The 18,444-nt window shown below is 38.6% G+C and overlaps 1 protein-coding gene across 2 annotated transcripts; it reads left to right on the forward strand.

Annotated features, from left to right (window-relative positions):
• Nucleotides 1–1,348: 1,348 nt before the first annotated feature.
• zbtb44 (zinc finger and BTB domain containing 44) lies at nt 1,349–17,275 on the forward strand. 2 transcript variants are annotated; one of them, XM_044202602.1, is made up of 6 exons: nt 1,349–1,684; nt 4,185–5,291; nt 6,405–6,489; nt 7,059–7,210; nt 9,381–9,681; nt 13,162–17,275. In XM_044202602.1, exons 2-6 carry the CDS (start codon nt 4,223–4,225, stop codon nt 13,568–13,570), a joined length of 2,016 nt encoding a protein of 671 aa, XP_044058537.1. In that variant the 5' UTR covers nt 1,349–1,684; nt 4,185–4,222; the 3' UTR covers nt 13,571–17,275. The 2 variants fall into 2 exon arrangements, with proteins under 2 accessions (XP_044058537.1, XP_044058539.1); XM_044202604.1 differs by having other exon boundaries at nt 9,381–9,464.
• The last annotated feature ends 1,169 nt before the right edge of the window (nt 17,276–18,444 follow it).

The raw sequence follows: 18,444 nt of genomic DNA on the forward strand, positions 1-18,444 counted from the left end.
GTGTCCAGACTGGTGGATACATATCAACAATCGTGCCAATTTCAGGAGGAGCCATAGTTCAAAATGACCCATAAATTCCAAACAAATGTTCAAGTTTTTCATGTTTTCCAGAGCACTCTTTTAGACCATTGTGGGCCACTGAAACCCGCCGACGAAGGCCAGACTAATGGAATTCTTTTAGGTGGGTCGGCAGCTTTTAAAAGCAGGGTGAGGCAGATTTCATTGCTGGTTTTACAAACTGAAACCCCTTAAGATATTCAGTAAAATCCTCCCACATTGGAATAACTTCTCTGCTCAGATGTCTGGAATAAAGACAGCCATGTAAAAACATAATCAGTAGATGTGGTTAGGGAGGAACCTCCATTTAACAGACAACAACAGTGACTTAACAATATCCTATTTTTAATGTCAGTGTTATTCTATTCACAGCTGATTGAACTTGTTAGATGGTAGTGGGTAACATATAGCAATAGGCCAATAATATCATATACAGAATTTGGTTTGGTTTGGGTTATTGAAAACATAATGATATATTTATAAAATATAACATATCAGACTTAGATAGAAGGGATAGCAATCTATTTCCATTGCTGTCTCTGGTGTTTTCACAGTCTATGAAGCTTTATCAAGATGGAGAAAGGCGTTTGATGTCTGACATTAAGAACTATTATAAAATAGGAACTAAAAAAATAGAAAACAAAATCATATAGACATAGACAATAGACAATTTTTTTGTTTCAGGAAGAGGCAAGGTTAAAAAAAAAAGTATCATAGATACTCCAAAATCAAAGTCACCTCATTAAAGACAGTGGTTGACTGACGTAGGTCAAGATGCGAATTTCAAACAATTATAAAGTAAAAGTTAAAACCATCAAGATATCCACATTATATTAGTGACTGTAGCCTATCTAGCAGCCATTGTATAGTTTTGCCTTAAAGGTAAGAAACAATTAATGAAATATGTAAATGAGTAATAAGAAGAAATGAGAAAAAATTATTGAAACATAACAATTTAAATTAGTATTTCTACAGCAACAGAAAATATGACACAAGTTACAAAACAACAGAATATACAGGAAGTTAGAAAATAAAGTTATTATATGTTATTATAGTTATTATAACATTGCATGTTCTAGTGTACCAAAGAATTGAGGTAGGTGTAAATAATATTTTCCAAAATACTGAATACATTAAAAAAAACAAGTATATGATAAAATGAAGAAAGGAAATGTATTTACAGCACATCACAGATTTGTGCATGTTATGATTAAATTAACAGTGGGAATTCCTGTGCAGTGTTGAGTTGCGTTGTACATGTTGCTAACATGGATGTTTGCTAATTGTGAGACTTCCTGTTTCTCACAGTACTGTACGTGAGAGATTCGCGTTGCATTGTGGGGATACAAATACAGCGCAGAAAGGACAGCGGGGAGCACAAAGGAATGAAAACAGCACCTCGAAAACTTTTAGCTTAAGCTTCTTGTGATGTGAATACATGAGAGTGTTAATTAAACTCTGAGTTTTGGCGGCTGGCAGGCTGACAACTGCCTGAGACGCGCAGGGAATGTGAGTGATCGGAGTGAAGCGGCAGGGCGCACCGCTGTCTCCGACTATCGCTGCTTTTTGCCAGCTGAGCTGTTTGCATCCCGAGGCCCAGCCGTTATCACGGGCCTCATTCCAGAAGGTAAATTCCCGTCGTACAGTCTGTCTGATAACGGTAACCCCGCTGTGTACACTTTTATACGGCTACTTTGCTGTCTAAGCATTGATAAGGGCAAAGGTCTCAAGTAATAGTACTGTGCTGTGTCGGCTAGCGCTAGCTTGATAGCGAACGGTAGTAAGCTAATGTGCAGCAGCTGCGTCGACGTATCCAGGGTTATCAACAATCAAACCGGAAATTTGGCTAATTCGGCTTCAAAATAATTGGGTAAATTGAATGACTTACTTTTCTACTTGCTCATTAAAATATGTATGTTTTGTGAATTGTAATGGCTGAATGTATGTATCAATACATTGCAATGTAAAAATATTTAATATAATATAGTACATGAACAGAACTATTTTTGAACAGAACAATACGGGCCGGTGGTGAGCAAATGATGGGTTAAATGTTCTTATTTTAATTTTGCATATCACACAAATTGTACGTAAAATTATAACATCTTAACATGTATGTCAATGAAAGCGATCATTCTAATTTGAGCACGAACCTATTCGTTTCAAATAAAAAACAAGCTAAAAAGCATTGCAATGTTCACTTTGTTCTTTTATTTTGACAGTTGAAATCGGATGTACTTTTCATCTCCTGGCTGACATGACGTATCAGCTTGACACTGTTAGCTAGTGTTTGCTAAACTGTGATTGTTGTTGCAAACATGTTTGTTCAGCACCTTGTACACTAGATACTTAGCCCCCATGCCTTACATACATACGGCACGGCCTTTCTGCTTTTTGTGTGCACTTTCAACCCAGCGCTTGTGGTTACTTGCTAGTACGTGGTGTAAACACAGTAAAAGTACCAGGTTAAAGGCATAGGGTGGAAGGCTACGCCTCCTCTGTCCTATCGCCATCATAAATATATATTTTTTATGAATTTGAGCAGTTTGTAATGGTTGTTGCTGACTCTTAGTTACGTAATTATAGATTCATCACTTGATCTATAAGTATATACAATGTTTATAACTAATAAATGGCCCAGCAATGTCTTCAGATAGCTTATTTTTGACCCAATGAAGAAAACTAAAGAAAGCAAAGGTGTTCAATGTATAATGAAGTGAAACAAACAATCAATAAATCCTCACATCTGAGAAGCTATAACCAGGAAAACGTTATTATTTTTCTTGATGAATTTATCATAAAAATAGTTATTGTATGATTTTTCTGGCTATCAAATGTACTGTTGTAGTTTTAGGGAGGTAAATAGGAGAGAAATGTAACTTATATGCACAAGTTATGTATATTTGAGCCACGTGGTCTTTAAGATTTAAATTTCTCTTTAACTTAAGCATTAGACCAAGGATTAATCACGTTATTAGACACTAATTTGGAGGAAAAGATAAAGCAAAGTATTTATTTTTACTTTATCACAACAAAGTTTGTAATTTTTGTAGAATAATATTATATATTCTCTCTTAAAGACGTAAAATATGCCAGAGAGTGTAAGTATTTGTTTTTTTTTTTTTTTTTTAAATAAGGCCGTATTTGATTTGTATGCATCATTGCTCTCTCAAGTTCATGCACTCTTCATGAACATTTGTTTTTTGTCAGGAAGAACTTAATAGAGATCATGTAGCTAGATAATTCTCCTACAGGAGACATTTTAGCCTTGAGATAACCCAATGTTGGAATTAAAGCTGTTTTCTCGTCGCCCTGTTTGCTGGTGCAGGCAAGACACTCTCCTGTTGCAACTCCACAGCCCAGGTCTATAATTCACTTTGCCTTTACTGGGCCAACATAGCCCAAGAGTATTTTCCTTTGGTCTGTGTGTGTGTGTGTGTGTGTGTGTGTAAAGGGGAGTGCGCTCTCCCTGCGAGAGCCCCTTCACTTGAGCTTTTGTTTGATGGAAAATCTCATGCCTCAGAGAATCCACATGTCTCGCAGACAGCTGCTGAGCATCCTGTAGTGCACTGGCCTCCACATGGGTCTGGCTCGCATCGCTGCGCATCTGCTTTGATTGTTGTTACATAACTTGGCATTTTGTCCTCCGTGCTCCTTACCCTCCTTACCCCCCCCCTCAGAGAGCACCTTAGTATTTCTCTACTTACACCCATTGCCTTCCACAATGTGCTTGCCTTTTTTCATCCTGTCTTTACCATGGGACTGGTGTATTGCAGAGTGAAATTTTACATATCATGTTGTCTTTGTGCTTGATTTGTAAAGGATTGGTTCAGTGAGAGTCCACTGTGACATCTGTTATTTATCACCTGATTCTTTAACTGCTACGGCTAGATTTTGTTTAGTTAGGTAATCATTAGACACATTGACATAAACAATAATGATATAAAGTACTTGACCAAAAAGAATAACAATGCTTAGCAAAAACATTTTTATTAACATTGATCCATTTTCTTTCTTTTCTTTCCAGAAATGGATATTTGACTCTGAGACACAGTTGATATGGTTTAGCTTTTGCTAACTGAAGTGAAGTGTTTTGTTGTTGTTGTTTTTTTCCCATCTCTGTGCAGGGCGCATTTCCTGTACACAGTCAGAAACTGACTCCAACATGGGGGTCAAAACCTTCACCCACAGCTCGACCTCCCACAGCCAGGAGATGCTGGAGAAGCTCAACGCTTTACGCAATGAGGGTCACTTATGTGATGTTACCATCCGGGTCCAAGACAAGCTCTTCCTGGCCCACAAAGTGGTCCTGGCCTGCTGCAGTGAATTCTTCCGCTCCAAACTGGTAGGCCGGCCAGAGGAGGAGGACAAGTTTGTGTTGGACCTTCATCACGTGACTGTTAGTGGCTTCGCTCCTCTGTTGGAATATGCCTACACATCTACCCTCTCCATTAGCACAGAGAATATCATCGACGTTCTGGCAGCTGCAAGTTACATGCAGATGTTTGCTGTGGCTAGCACATGTTCAGAGTTCATGAAGTCCAGCATTTTGTGGAGCCCGGGTGGCAACAACAACAACAACAACAACATGACAGCGGATAAACCTCATGAATCAGCACCAGAGAGCGCCTCATCAAACTGTGCCCTGACACCATTGGACGGCAGCGTGTCACCTGTTTCGTCTGACTGCAGCGTGATGGAGAGAAACGTTCCTATATGCCGCGAATCGCGACGGAAACGCAAAAGCTTTGTAACAATGGCATCGCCTGAGAGTCCGCTCAAATGCACTACACAGATGGTCACCACCTCCCCTCAGATCCCCAACCCATCCCCTTCATTCTCAGACAGCACAGCCCAGCCTGTGGAGTCCTCCCTGGCCTTCCCATGGACTTTCCCGTTCGGTATCGACCGAAGGTTCCATTCAGACAAATCAAAGCTCCCAGAAAGCCCTCGTTGTTTAGAGCAAGGCACCCCAGGGACCTCAGAGGTGGTAGTCGGCCGGCGGCTGAGTGACTTCCTAACGTGTGAAAGCTCCAAGGCGGTGTCATCACCAATGCCGGCAGAGGAGGAAGATGTGAGAGTGAAGGTGGAGCGTCTCAGTGACGAGGAGGTCCAAGAGGCATCCTCGCAGCCAGTCAGTGCCTCCCAGAGCTCGCTGAGTGACCAGCAGACAGTGCCAGGGAGTGAACAGGTCCAGGAGGAGCTCCTCATCAGTCCGCAGTCCTCCTCTATAGGTGGGGCTATTCTCTTTATCTAACTTATCCACAGCCTTTAGAACTGACTGCTTGCTAAACCTCTCTCCCGAACATCGATTGTCCAATCATAGCTTAGCAACAGTAACAAGGCATAGCAAGTCTGTCACACTTTGTATTTCTCCATATGCTGAAGCAGTGTGCATGCGACTGTAGTTAAATACTCCTATATATAGAGTTTGTAGGGTCATGTCTTTTTTTTTTTTTTAACCAAAAATACAAGAGCAATAGTGTAAGGAATGGATTAAACACTGTTTGTAAACTTTAAACGTTAGCATGTCCGGCTAACTAGCTTACTACCTATAGTAGTAACCTATAGCAACCCTCCAAAGACAAGCGGCATGTTATTAGCCAACTACCTAATTTTATGGGGTTACAGGTTTCGTTAGAAAAATACCTGTTCATGATTTACATGCTTGCGTCAATTGTTTGCCAAACTTTACTAAGAATTACGATGGTATAGCTTCTACCTCTATTGTAAACTGCATATGTGTCGTACGAGGCCGTAAAGCGTAGCAACAGTAATAGAGGGGTGCCAGGACTTAGCAAACAGTCAGTTAATCCTGCATGTGTGATTTGTTGTCTTAAAGTTTAAATACTTCACCGTTAGTCAATGGATATATTAGCTTTAAAATAACGTTAAATCACATATGAGTGTGTTACTGTTTCTATCACTGTTATGTTAAAGGCTGTGTCCTGACCCAGTTAACAGTGTCGTTTTGTAAAACATGCAATCAAACCTGCGTCACTCAGCGATCAGAGCTGCCTACCCACCTACAAGATTTTTCATTTGTATTGGTCTCAGTGGAAAGTTTTATTGTCCGGTGGCCCAAATGCTGTTTGAAAGGCTTTTCTGCCCTGCCATAAATAAAAAGAAAATGGAAACACTAGTCATTTTTTCCTAAACAGCTGAATAGCACAGTGAATTGGAATCCAGCAGCATCAATCCTTAAATATGGGATTAGCCCTCAAAGACCTACAGTATATTAGTCTAACCCCATCCAAGATGACATGCTCTAGACTTCATTCTGTAGTCAGAAATTGAGTAGACAGCCTCCATATGAGTATCACCATACTTTTTCTTCCTCTTTTCAGGGTCGATGGATGAGGGAGTGTCTGAGGGCTTGCCGTCAATGCAGAGCACCTCTAACACTGGAGGACATGCAGAAGATGATGAAAGGTATCATGATTTGTTACAACTTGCAGCGAGGCAAGTCATAAGCAGTAAAGAATAAATAGACATAAACCTCATAACTGGGTGTCTGAGCCACACCTGTTTAGATAATAAATTTAGACGTCATGTTGAAGACATGATGCACTATAATATGAAGAATGCTGGTTGTAAATTTTTAAAGCCTTGAGCCACAAACACGTGTGATACATTTTATGTGAAAGCTAACGGGGCATCTAACTGGAAATCTCTAAATGTCAAACACTAAACAATGTAACGCCATCACTACCATCACTCAACATCTCAGTGTTGAACAAACGTTCTCAAAACATCTTCCAACAATATTTTTTAATATCTCAGTCACTTTACCTAATTCATACTGGGTGCTTTTTTCCCCTCAAAACTTACAAGCCATTTTTTTTATATGCAAGGAGCCAAGCAGATTACTCTGGCAGAGTAACTTTATTGACAGTAGATGTTTTTAAGTATTCATACAGGGACAGCTTCATTTTTCAATAGAAGTAAGGGCACATACAAGCTTGAATATCACTTTGATGTTTCCTCTCTTTGTGTTTCAGGTTAGAAGGTATTCAGTATCCATACCACCTCTATATCAGCCCGTCAGCCAGACCCGGCACCAATGGCCCCGACAGGCCCTTCCAATGTCCAACCTGCGGAGTCAGATTCACGCGCATTCAAAACCTGAAGCAGCATATGCTCATACACTCCGGTATGTGAAATGCTATGTGGCGGCTAATGTAGTCATCTTTCATTTTCAAACTTGTAGTCTTCAGCCCTACTCATGCGGATTCGCGAGTAGTTTAAAATTTAATTGACTGGATTTGATATGATTTAGTATGAGACAAACCTGTTTGTACAAGGCTAGGCAGTTTTAAAGTGCACATCAGAGCAAAACATAAGCCACGCAGTCTACATAACTCTTAGCTAACCCTTCAAGATAGTGTAGGAGCGTAGACTTACGGTTGGGGAATAAAATATTGCAGTAACTCTGGTATGGATTGTGGAACCACCATTTTTCTTGGACAAACTCAGTAACTAGACAAGAAAGGTCAGAGAGATAGGCAAGATGGATAGGTAGATAGATAATGAACTAAGCCTACAACACAACAAATGTGGGAAACGTGTGTATGGGTAGTGTTTTAATGTGGATGTTTTCTTTAACTGGCAGTGAAATTGCTATAGGTGGAGTACCATCCAAGTAGTACATCTCATTCATGATAAAAGTCAAAGTTACTGAGCAGTTTGTTTTACAAAAGAGAACGGAACATTTTTAACGTCTTTAAGGCCTTTTCAGACCAAACGCGAATAACTGGTGCGAATAAATCGCACATCAATTTCAAAGTTCGAGCCCATCTATCTCTGAGTGTATCCACACAGAGTCCGAAACTTTCGGATTTCGCTGTGCGGTTGGTGTTTTTTCCGCAGCTGTTTCGATTTCAGCTAATTTCGGATGTCGATTAAAAACGAGCCAACGAATAAGATCAAGCCAAAAAAGCAGTGGAAGCATATGAGCTCACTGGCTTTCCTTGAGATATCCACCAAGCCCCGGAGGTATTATAAGCTGACTGTTATAAACTGACCATTCAGTCTTGTATTAAATGCCGTGAATCACATATTATAAATACATACATATGATCAACACATTTAGACTCTGTTCAGTCATGAATGAATGAATGAAGCTCAGCATTTATACTCGTTACAATAACATTGGCGCCACCCATAGGAAATGCGATTGTATACATTGTAAGTTTTCTACATAGTATTGGACACTTGGAATAACAAGCCCGTCTCCAGTGTGTAGAGTTAAGTGTGGGTTTATTATAGTGAAAATGTTTTTTTACATACCACTACAATTCATGACTTTTTGAGCCAAAGATACATTATAAACTCCAAGTCGCTACTGCTGCTTGAAGAGTCCATGACAATGATGAATCGATGATTGTGTGCTGGTGCGAAGCTTTAATTTCTCTGTGGAATCCACGGAATGTGAATTTTTGTGTCGGACTTGGCGTGAAAGGTTTGAACGCGAAAAATCGTCAACGGATATTCCGCATTTTCGTTTCGTCCCCAGTGTGAAAAGGGCTTTACTCTGCTGTGTAAAAATGATGGCAGAGTTCAGAGTAGGTTCTTTAACCTTAGCAGATTTAGATGGATAAACCATGAGTCAGTGTGTGATTCACACAACATGACTGGGATTAGAAGATGCAACACTATGGAAAGCCTACAAAATGTGTATTTTGTCTTTACAAATGTTTGAAAAAGCTCAGGTGAATCCTTTTTGAATCCCTCATTTAATCTATTTTGGTAGGTAGTTTGTGGGAGAAACAAATTCTAGGATCTCAAATTCGAAGCTTGATATTCAAAGAACTAAAACTCAAATTTTACCAGATGGATTACATATTCGCTATTTAGCTAAATGACCATCTATATGTTTTGTTCCTTGTTTTAGTAAGTGGAAAATGTAATTTGAGATAAAAGAAGAGATTCATTAGACTTTGAGTTTATCAAATATCTGTATGTTTACATTTTGGGACTGGATTTAAAAGTAAACTTGAATCTATCAAAGTCTATATAGAGAGTTGTTATTTTCAGCCGCAGAGTTGCTAATGGAAATCTAAATAAAGGTTGAATGATAGTGGGTTGCTGTACTTTTCCTCCAACTTGTATATAGCTTAGTGATGAATGGATGAGGCTTTTTGTTCCTGGCATTCTGGGAAACAGTGATTTGGAAAACAGTTAAGGCTGACTATGTGGTAAGATGTAGTCATTAAGGTAAGGAGGGGGTCCTTACCTCACCTCACCCACACACAGAGACTAACACTCGTGTGATGCTAATATACAGATCAGCTGAACTTTTTTGTTTGTTTTTTTCCCTCCAGGCATTAAGCCTTTCCAGTGTGACCGCTGTGGGAAAAAGTTCACACGGGCCTACTCCCTAAAGATGCATCGGCTGAAGCACGAAGGTAAACGCTGTTTCCGGTGCCAGATTTGTAGCGCCACATTCACGTCCTTCGGTGAATATAAGCACCACATGAGGGTCTCCCGACACATAATCCGCAAGCCGCGGATTTACGAGTGCAAAACGTGCGGCGCCATGTTCACCAACTCTGGCAATTTAATTGTACACCTGAGGAGTCTGAACCATGAGGCATCCGAACTAGCAAACTACTTCCAGAGCAGGTGAGGAGTCCGGGGGCACTGACCCCCATCATTTACTCAGATCTCACCTGGATCAGAAAATAACTTCAGTTTAGATTCTAATACCTGAGGTTCATTTGATCGTTTTTCCTTTTATGACTTTGGTTGTGTAGAATTGTTTTTGAGATGATTGCAATTTATTTGAATGCTCAGATCAAGTGTACCTGAAGTATTTGACTGTATTTATTGGGGAGTTTTAATTTTCAGTTATTTAAAATAGTTTGACATTTTGGGAAATATGCTTATTCATTTTCTTCCCATGAATTAGATGAGATGATTGATTCTACTCACATATGTGTTCTATAAATGTGTAGCTGGAGCCAGCAGCCGGTTAGTGCAGCTTAGCATAAATACTGGAAACAGGGCGGAAACAGCTAGCCTGGCTCTGTCCAAAGGTAACAAAATACGCAAACAGTGAATTGTGGTTTTTACACTGCCGTTTCTGTATGGATTAAACAAACAACATATAACATGTTAATTTGTGAGCTTTAGAGGTGCTGGTAGGTGGATTTTGTTAACTTTTGGACAGAGCCAGGCTAGCTGTGTCCCCCTGTTTCCAGTCTTTATGCTGTCCTAAGATAATCGGCTGCTTACTGTAGCTTCATATTTACCATACAGACATGAGAGTGGTATCAATCTTCTCATCTAACTCTCAGGAAAGAAAGCGAAATAAGCATATTTCCCAAAAGGTTGAACTATTCCTTTAACATTCATCATTAAGAGGAGATGGCAAATACCTCAAGTCCGTCTCGGCTCTGTTTACTGACAAAATTCCATGACCAACTGCCATTATTAGAACCCAACTGTACAGTGTTCTAAAACACCTTAGATAACTTCAGTGTTGTTTAAATCCCTCATTTTATAGTCCTACTCTTTGGTCATGAGATAAACAATTACACCTTGAAAACTTTGAAAAAGTGTGCTCAAACTTTTGGTCATACAATAGCTGCCAAACACAACTTTAATCATTGTGTCGTCTCTATTTGTTTCAGTATGAATGGATTTTCCTTAACCAGATAGAGTGGGTTGTTTGTTTTTATCAGCAGCTCAGCCCACAAAGCCTCGTGAAAGTCAGAACACAGTGTCTTTATAAAGTCGAGGAGTGTTTTTATTTCCCAGACTTTTCCACTTCTTAATCAACTCAAGCCCTCACAGGTCGGCAGGACTCAAACGGGCCATTGACTCCTCCAAAGTTTTATAGTAGAAGGTCTATGCCTGAGATCATAACAGTGTGGAAAATTCTCTGGCAATCCAGTCAGACTCTTAACTCCCATTCTCAATCTTCACATAAAAAGATATGTTAACTACACTGTATTTTTCTTTCTAAGTTGCTGATTTGCAGACCAGTTTGTCAGATTCAGCTGTTATCTGTGTCACTTTGGACAATTACACTTGACCTTAACTATTTATTCTGGATACTGGGCTCTAATTCCCACTGTTTGATAGTCTGCACATGTTAAGCTGCAGGACTGGGAACTCTGGTCACACATTTTAAAGGGCCTCTGTCATAGGAATTCAAATGTAATTGTGTAGGGTATTATCACACGAAGACCAAGTGGGACCAAGCTAGAATGGGAATATGTTAGTGTATAGATCTAATTTCATCAAGAGTTGAGGCAACACTCATCTTGGTCCACCATCCTCTGGTCCACTAAATATTTTGGCAACATATGAAATAATTATCCATCCTTACACACTAATTACACTTAAGCCATCCAAAAAGTTGCTGCCAATGCACCTTAGATTGCTGAGTTAATTCTGTTGTTTCACTAATTAATCTGTGCCCACAGGTATGCGTCAAATGTAAATAATATGTATGGAAGGTTGGAAAGAACATGCATGCAATTATTTTTCTGGGTATAGTGTGATTCAAGATGAATTAGTTTGTGAACTTAAAATTAGCTTTGTTCTCCTGTATTCACAAAATTCTGTGGAAATGGTTTTAAGTTGACAAAACATATTCTGTAATCACATGGAAACATACATTTTAAGATCATGGAGTATTTCTTTGTCTATTTTGTCTCACAAAATTAGATGTGCTGAAATCATTACCATGTGATTATTTTTGAGATCACAGAAAAAAACAAAACATAAGCCATGTGCTCTCTGGCCTTCCACAGATGTGCCATTATGATTTTCATAGCCAAAGTAAATCTGCGATCTAAAATCCTAGCAGCAGTGGAGCAAGAGCTTTTAGATGGGCAAAAGCTGTATAGCACTGCATGTTTTTGCACTAAAATGAACCAGTGATACGGGGAACAGTCCACCAAAGACAATATATAGTTACCAATATTGGTTACAGCAGTAGCCTCCATAGACCCGAATACAATGCAGCCGCAATATATTTAGTGTTTTTCAGTTTAAATCATTGTCATGTGTAACTCACATCTGAGGAACCAAACATTCAAGCAGTTTCTGTGCCCACATACCTACATTTTGAGTGAACAAATTACAACCTATTTCTTGTGGCTGTTTGAAAGGCATTCTGGGAAATGTAGGAAATAATTTACTGATAGAGGAGTAGATGAGACTCCATGGAGGAAAGGCGAAAACAATACTTTTTCACTAAACTGCCAAATTACTAGAAGTGCAACAAGAACAGTAATTAATGATTATTTTCATTATAAATTAATCTGCCGATTATTTTCTTTCCAATCATTTGGTCTATAAAATGTCAGAAAATACTGTAAAATGAGAGACTAATTCTTAAAGCCCAATTCAATTTCTTGTTTTGTCTGACCAATAGTCCAAAACCTAAAGATATGCAGTACTTAAGACAAAGAAAAGCAGCAAATTATCACATTTAAGAAGCTAGATGATGAGTGGCATTTTTGCTTTAACAAACAATCAGTTAAAAATAATTGCATTAATTTGCTGATTCATATTCTGTTGAAAAACTAATCGATAAATCAGGTAATCGTTTCAACTTTAACCTCTGACTGCAACATCAAGTCTGACGACCATTCAACTAGGCAATCATTAGTTAACATTTGTGTTGAAATAAATTTTTCAATCCTCCTCTGGGTAAAAATGATAAATGTCCAAACCCAGTTCTAACTCGACTTGTTCCTTGGTCTAAAGTCTACCAAATGTTCATATATTTTTGAGGTATCCTGCTAAAGACAGGCAAACTCACCTCTTTGGTGGAGGCAATTATTCCTGGAAGACATGGAACATTACAATTTGACAGTATTTTTTGTATTGTCTACTGATTAGGTTCTAGTCATCAGTGCTCCATGTGTATGAAAGCTTATTTCTCAAACAACATATAAATCTGTCTATTTTTTTGCTCAAGACATCACTAAGCACATTGTTCTAAGGCATGTATATTTGTAAAAAATAGTGAAATTTGGCTTATATAACAAGTTTTAAATTGTCAATTTTCACAGTTTTAAATCAAAAATGTGTCAAGGTAGCAAATGAGAGGACATTGAACTCCTCTCATTCTCTTCATCTTTGCAGTGATTTCCTCGTGCCCGACTACCTGAGCCAGGTACAGGAGGAGGAGGAGGCGCTGGGAGTCCAGTATGAGCTAGAGGAGTCCCAACATCACCCCGTCTACCCAGGCAGCACCTCCACCTCCACCACCACTGCGGCCTCGTCCTCCTCCTCAGTCCAGATGCCCGTCATCTCCCAGGTCTCCTCCTCTACCCAGAATTGCGAGAGTTCCTCCGGCTTCCTTTCACCCGAGCCCCTGGATCCCCTGGAAGCCCCAGCCTCCCTCAAGATGGACGCCGATGAGACGGCAACGATGACAGAGGAGACCAAGATGGACAACAGTGTAGGAGGCAGTTCCCCAGAGGTGTTTGAAGAAGAGCAGCAGCAGCAGCATGCCCAGGCCAAGGAGCTGGCTTCCATTACCATAGAGTGATTCAAGCCTTCTACTTGCCCATCATGTCTTATTTTGCAGTCATGTCATATGGGAATATCTGTTGAAACACCTTGATGGCTGAAATGGACAATGTGGACATGGGCACATGTTGAGACCTCATCATGTGAAGCCATCAAGACACCGCGATTGAAGTTTTCTGAAGACTTCAGTTGCCTTGATGATGTTCTTCCACACGCAACACAGATGTACTTATTTGAGTTCATGTTTTACACCAAACCAAATCCAGCAAAGTAAATGATCATTTTCTTTGTCCACCACCAAACCTGAGTTTCAAATTTAGTATTTATCAAGTGAAGCAAGTGAACAGTATTTTTAAGAGTAATTTGTGGGAAGGTTGTTTTTTCCCATATGACGTGAATGCAGCACTAAAGTCATTTCTGTCTTAGCCAATTTGAGGTCTGTTAAGTACAAGCCTTGCCCTACTTTTGGAAAGTGCCTGAGAGTTCCCATTGTAACAAAGCAACATGTAGAGGAAGAAGAGGTCTTGACTTTGCCAACAGTGACAGATCAAGTCTTTGCAAACTGAGCTAAAGATAAAAACATTGTATTTCATTTGTAGTGATAATGCTAGTTTGTGTCGGCAGAGACTGTGTTATTCCTTCAGTGCCGTCTTTATAGGCAAACTGGTAAATGTCAATATTATCTATACTGCAATAGCTTGTACTGTAGTTTACTATTTGAATGCTGTGTATGTCGGATGTTGTGAACTATGATATGTCAGGTGTGTGTATGTGCATATCTTTTTATCTATATGAACACAGTACATTTCATTTTTAAATGTTTAAAACTTGAAATTATATTGACAGAGTATTCCCTTAAGACGTTTGTGCAGTATATAATTTTTCTGACCTATTAAAAGCTATTATTCATTTTAAATTAACACTCTTGTTAAATCAAACCTCACATCTCCAAAAAACTAAACTCTAGGAGTTTAGGAAAGCTTGGATCAGCACTGAAGTATCTTTTTCTTTCAAAATCCAACCAAACAAATCACAAAATAAGACTGAAATGTATGTCAAACAAAAAATTTCAAATTTGGAGTTGCAAGGTTTTCTCACAACTGTGAGTGTTATATTCCCAAATGGGATCTAAGATATGATAATGTAGCATTTCATCCCAGTTGAACTTAGGCCTGCTTGTCAAATGGCAGTGTTCTTTTTCAGTTTTAAAGTCATTTTGTGTTATAAATATTGATATCTGACATGGCTTTCAAGTTTTGGTCATCCTGATTTACCAACAGGTACACTGCTGATGTTCTAGGATATTGCATGACTGTTGAAGTGATGTTTCACTTCGGTACAACATGATTGTCTTTTTTAAAGTTTTATCCTCGTGTGATTTTGTGGGTGATAAACCAAGAATATTATTTTATCCCAAAACATGTGGATTAACCACCAGCATTCTGTTGTTGTCACAAAGGTAAAAACTACATTATGAAAAATTCCCTGACTAAAATTTAAAAAGATTGCTGTACATCTGCAGCCAGGGAAGCAGGAAGTGAAGCAAACAGGTTATGATGGTGATCTGTGATGGCCAGTTTTCAGTCCGAACACATTACAAGACTTTGTTTGTTGGGTGATAATATTGCTTTAGAAGCAATAGGAACATGCTAATGTTTGAATGCAAATACTGTGATTTGAATCATTATAAATGATAACTTAAATATATTGTGTTAGGCAAGAGCTTATCCTTCACCTTAAACTGATAACACAGTTTGACTGTTGACGTTTTTAATTTCATTTTTCAATGTTGATTTTGGGTCAATCCTTCAACTCCTGTTATCTGTCTGTGTGCCAACATGGTTGCAGTTGTGTACTTGGACATTGTTGTGCCTGTATTTTGAGAAGATAATGATGCCCATGGTAATATTCCATGAGTTGAATGCTACTGTCTGTGACTGGGTAACTTGTTCAGTGAAATTTTCTTTTATTTTCTGTTGCCCCCTAAAGGTAGTACAAAAAAACGATATTAAGGATTATCACAGCAGGATGTAAAACCTCATACATACAGGGTTGATTGTAAATGTAAAGATGAATATTGCTGTAATGAGGGCATCAATATTACTCTGTCCTGATCATAGAAATTCACTGAGAGCCGTCTTAATAAGAGTTTGCGTCAGCCTGCACCATCCTATCAGTCACTTTTTCAAAGTTGTGCCATTTGCCCTTTCTATCTGGATACAAATCATGCTTTTTCCTCCAGGACCAAATGTTCTCTATCTCATTGGGGATTTGCCATGGCAATCAGTAATTGCACATAATAAAAGAAAGAGATAATCATTCTAAGTGGTCCATGCTATTTAGCAAAGGGGTCCTACTGTTTCGCCCCTTAAAACACTGTATGATGTTGTGCATTTAAGAGGCTAGCCTTAGTAAATGGACCTATTAACTCTAGTTGCACAATATCAAAAATTTAAAAATGTTTTCTATTCTCCATTTGTATGTCATGCTTTTCATCTATCGTGTTCGGTGTCTGTATTCAAACAACTTTTTTATAATGAAATGCTGCTGTTTGTTGAAATGCAAAAGTGCCCAATATTTTTGTGAACCAATGGTGTGCAATAATGGACAGGTGTTGTTTTAAAAGTTTTTAATTTTGTCTTTGGAATGGTGAATTATATATATATATATATATATATATATATATATATATATATATATATATATATATATAATTTTATATATCATTATAAATGTGATTCTGAAGGTGAATCAAATAGGCAAGGACCCCATTTGATCTGTGAAACAAGGAACAAAGCTTTGAAATCAAACGACCGGTTCTATTCAGCTCCTTTCTGTTTGTTTCTAAAGTTGCATGTTCATATCGTTCTGTGAAGTGGAGAGCATGTCTTCAGTTGGAGTTGCTTTCTGTCAAGGCCTTATTTGTCGATGACTCTTCATCCAGCGTAGTTTTGATCTGTTGTTAAGCATGCCCTCTTCTTTTCTGTATGTTATCCCTTTTATGTGCAATGTTTTAAAATATCTTGATTACATAAAGGACATGCCTTTTCAATGTACACTTGATCTTGATGTATATGTTTTCCAGTCCTTATGGTTTATTTAAAAGTAGGAAAATATAAGAAAAAGACATGGTAGCTTCATAATGGCATATATATTTTTGGTGACTTTTGTATTATGGTTGCTGTTTCATGGCATCTTTGGATATTCTTGTTAAATGTGAATAGAACAGCATAGTTTGGGAGTATGGGGGGCCTTGGTAGTCTTCACTTTGTGGCTATCTGCAGTGTGTGTGTGTGTGTGTGTGTGTATATATATATATATATATATAAATATACAGTATATACACTCATACTATGTTGCATATTCTTTATACTGTAGGCTACTTGATTACAACCTGCTTTGAGACAGATGTTGTATTTTGTGTCTTTGATACTGTATTTAAACTGTAGTTTGGAGAAAGTGTACAAAAACATCCCAGATAGTAATGCAACCTGCACATTGTATAGGGAGAACTGACGTTTGTGGTGTTGAGTGTTTTAACTGGATCATGTTCCACAGTTGGCTGTTTAAAAACTGACAAGACCACTCCGTATTTTAGAGTTTATGGTTGTTCTGAATCTTTGCTAGTGTTCTGGCTTTGCAGTCCTGTTGTTATTAAAAAGAGTCGTTTTTGTAAAAGTATACAATGTAAATAAAAAAACCTAAGTCAGAATAAGTCTAAAAATTGTCTGAAGTTGTTTTTTGTCACTAAAATATCTGAGTCTAGCACACATTCATTATTGGTAATATATGACTATATATACTACATCATCACAAAGCAAAGGCTGTGTTTTTAACTGTCAACAAGAAGCAAACATGAAAAAAGAAGTCAACTCTATCGTAATATAATACTCACATGCCATTTGTACATTAAAATAGTTATTGGCTGCTGTAAGAATTCTTCCTAACATGTCTACACTGTAAGCATGGCCTGAAATAAACTGCTAAGGGGCTTCAGGGAAAAAAAGAGCTCCTGGGCCCCTTTTGACCCCTAGTAATAGGACTTTCTGTTCACAGTTTTTCTAAGCTGGTATACTACCAGGAGCCAGATTTGCCATTTAGCAATTTGAATAAAGACAGTAATTTAAGGTTTAATTAAAAGTATTTTTTGACATGGGGACCATCCTCAAGACGGGGCCTTATCATGTTGGTTCATATTTGAAAAATAAAAAATTCTAAAAACATTGTCAGACTGACAATGGACCGGTAAAAAAGGATCAAGATTAGTGCAGCAGAACCAGAGATAACCTTTTACTCCATGCATTCTTCTTCCTTGTATAAACCTGGCGCCTACATTACCCACAATGCACCTTGACCACCGACAGTTCAGTTGGAAACTTGGATGTGTTACGCTAGTAGCGGCTAATGTAGCCTTGAGCCGCTAGCCTCAAGCAGAGATGCGGAGCAGGCTACAGGGGTCTGGTAAGCTCACTTCTTTCTAACTCCACACCCAGCTTTTTACTCCCCAACACCTGTAACTATACTTTGATGTGTAAAATTGGTGGAGTTCCCTTAAGACAGATGTGAACTTATCCTTTAAGACTGATTTCATGGATTTCAAGGCCAATCCTGGTGGTTGCTGATCTTCTGTATCATAATTAAAATCTTTAAATTAATTGGAGGGCCCTTTTTGCCTTTATGACATAGAACACAGTGAGAGATGTGAGATGAGGGGAGAGAGAGGTGATGTCTTGCAACAAAGGTCCCCAGCTGGATTCAAACTAGGGACGTTGTGATTAAAAGGTCAGCATCTTAGACCCCTAAGCCACCAGGACACCCTATAATCCTTAAATGTGACCATTTTCTGCTGTAGTTAGGATCAACCAGCATTCTAATAGATGTTCTGAGGATGTG

Source organism: Siniperca chuatsi, linkage group LG7 (assembly GCF_020085105.1).
Source record: "Siniperca chuatsi isolate FFG_IHB_CAS linkage group LG7, ASM2008510v1, whole genome shotgun sequence".
NCBI lineage: Eukaryota > Metazoa > Chordata > Actinopteri > Centrarchiformes > Sinipercidae > Siniperca > Siniperca chuatsi.

Excerpts from the sequence above, each read along its gene's own strand:
- zbtb44 (XM_044202602.1), top strand. The coding sequence starts at position 4,223 with ATGGGGGTCAAAACCTTCACCCACAGCTCGACCTCCCACAGCCAGGAG. Across the intron at positions 6,490-7,058 it reads CATGCAGAAGATGATGAAAG|GTTAGAAGGTATTCAGTATC; the intron begins GTATCATGATTT and ends TTTGTGTTTCAG. Across the intron at positions 7,211-9,380 it reads GCATATGCTCATACACTCCG|GCATTAAGCCTTTCCAGTGT; the intron begins GTATGTGAAATG and ends TTTTCCCTCCAG.